This window comes from Limulus polyphemus, unplaced genomic scaffold, assembly GCF_000517525.1.
Source record: "Limulus polyphemus unplaced genomic scaffold, Limulus_polyphemus-2.1.2 Scaffold4341, whole genome shotgun sequence".
NCBI lineage: Eukaryota > Metazoa > Arthropoda > Merostomata > Xiphosura > Limulidae > Limulus > Limulus polyphemus.
This window is the reverse complement of record NW_013669951.1, coordinates 5416-7635: the sequence shown is the minus strand read 5'-3', so window position 1 is coordinate 7635 and position 2220 is coordinate 5416. Positions and strand designations below refer to the sequence as shown.

The 2220-nt window shown below is 30.9% G+C and overlaps 1 protein-coding gene across 1 annotated transcript in view; it reads right to left on the bottom strand.

The window, feature by feature from the left end:
- The window catches only part of LOC106470991 (Down syndrome cell adhesion molecule-like protein 1 homolog), a 65108-nt gene extending 63688 nt beyond the window's left edge, over positions 1–1420 (bottom strand). Inside the window, exon 1 of the mRNA XM_022399629.1 lies at positions 1277–1420. Coding sequence (XP_022255337.1) covers positions 1277–1397 — 121 coding nt within the window. The 5' untranslated portion in view covers positions 1398–1420. The remainder of the gene's footprint in view (positions 1–1276) is intronic.
- Positions 1421–2220: the final 800 nt, after the last annotated feature.

Genomic DNA, 2220 nt, shown 5'->3' with positions numbered 1-2220 from the left:
TAAACTGTAAGATTTGATTGAAGATATTCATTATGATAACTTTGAATACTTTAGTACTGTTATAGTAACTCAAATATTTAAACTGTAAGATTTGATTGAAGATATTCATTATGATAACTTTGAATACTTTAGTACTGTTATAGTAACTCAAATATTTAAACTGTAAGATTTGATTGAAGACATTCATTATGATAACTTTGAATACTTTAGTATTGTTATAGTAACCCAAGTACTTAGACTGTAAAATTTGATTGTAGGCATTCATTATGATAACCTTGAATACTTTAGTATTGTTATAGTAACTCAAATATTTAGACTGTAAGATTTGATTGAAGACATTCATTATGATAACCTTGAATACTTTAGTATTGTTATAGTAACCCAAGTACTTAGACTGTAAAATTTGGTTGTAGGCATTCATTATGATAACCTTGAATACTTTAGTATTGTTATAGTAACTCAAGTATTTAGACTGTAAGATTTGATTGTAGGCATTCATTATGATAACTTTGAATACTTTAGTATTGTTATAGTAACCCAAGTATTTAGACTGTAAGATTTGATTGTTGGCATTCATTATAATGATCGTGATGCTAGTATCGTTGAACTATACGAAAAATATTGTAAAAAATGTAATGTTTTTCGTATTTTCTTTTAGGCAATCATTATGATTCTAGGTCTGTTGGTATTGGCTCAGTATCATGATCTATATAAGTTATTCCAGGTTGACTGACGTTGTTTCAGTATTATTATGAGTCCAGGTCTGTTGGTATTGGGTCAACATCATGATCTATATAAGTTATTCCAGGTTGGCTGACGTTGTTTCAGTATTATTATGAGTCTAGGTCTGTTGGTATTGGCTCAGTATCACGATCTATATAAGTTATTCCAGGTTGACTGACGTTGTTTCAGTATTATTATGAGTCCAGGTCTGTTGGTATTGGGTCAACATCATGATCTATATAAGTTATTCCAGTTCAGTTATTGCATAATTATACGACTCATCTATCTAAGAAAAGCAACGTTCTTTCTAGAACGTTACAGATGTTTAAAAAAATAGAAATTTACGCTAGATTTATAATATAATTAAAAATAACAGGAAATATTTTGAATTCTAAATTCTTAAAAGTAAAACAATCAGCACCTAGAAAACTAACAGTACTTTTAAAATATTCATAAATAACTTTTAATTACAAATGAATTTAGTTTTAGCCATTCGTAGCAAATTGTAAAGTATTGATTCGAAAGATCTTTTGTGTGTATAAATAAAGTTTACCTGAGCTAAAGGGCGACACAGCAGAACTTGTGACATTATCATTGATGATCCATGAAGTCACGTGGACATAATCAGATACAAAAGATGGAACATAGCAATTCAATACTGCTGTAGTTCCCATGACAACGGTTTTATCATAGACTCGGATGTTGTAAACTGTCTTCATGACTAAAAACAAAAACGAAGAACATATACGTTATTTAGTTCATCATTAAGAAAACTTGATGAGAGCATTCTGTTTGATCATGATTAGGTGTCTATTAGTAATTTAAAGATACTCATTTTTTTTGGCTAAATGAAAAAAGATAATTTTGTACCACATTTATGTGTTTGTTTTAGAAATAATAATACTGAAACAACGTCAGCTAACCTGGAATAACTTATATAGATCATGATGCTGACCCAATACCAACAGACCTAGACTCATAATAATACTGAAACAACGTTAGCTAACCTGGAATAACTTATATAGATCATGATACTGATCCAATACCAACAGACCAAGACTCATAATAATAATACTGAAACAACGTCAGCCAACCTGGAATAACTTATATAGATCGTGATGTTGACCCAATACCAACAGACCTAGACTCATAATAATACTGAAACAACGTCAGCCAACCTGGAATAACTTATATAGATCATGATGTTGACCCAATACCAACAGACCTAGACTCATAATAGTGCTAAAACAACGTCAGCCAACCTGGAATAACTTATATAGATCATGATGCTGACCCAATACCAACAGACCTAGACTCATAATAATACTGAAACAACGTCAGCCAACCTGGAATAACTTATATAGATCATGATGTTGACCCAATACCAACAGACCTAGACTCATAATAGTACTGAAACAACGTCAGCCAACCTGGAATAACTTATATAGATCGTGATGCTGAGACAACTACAACATGAAATCATTTTTATAGCACCTG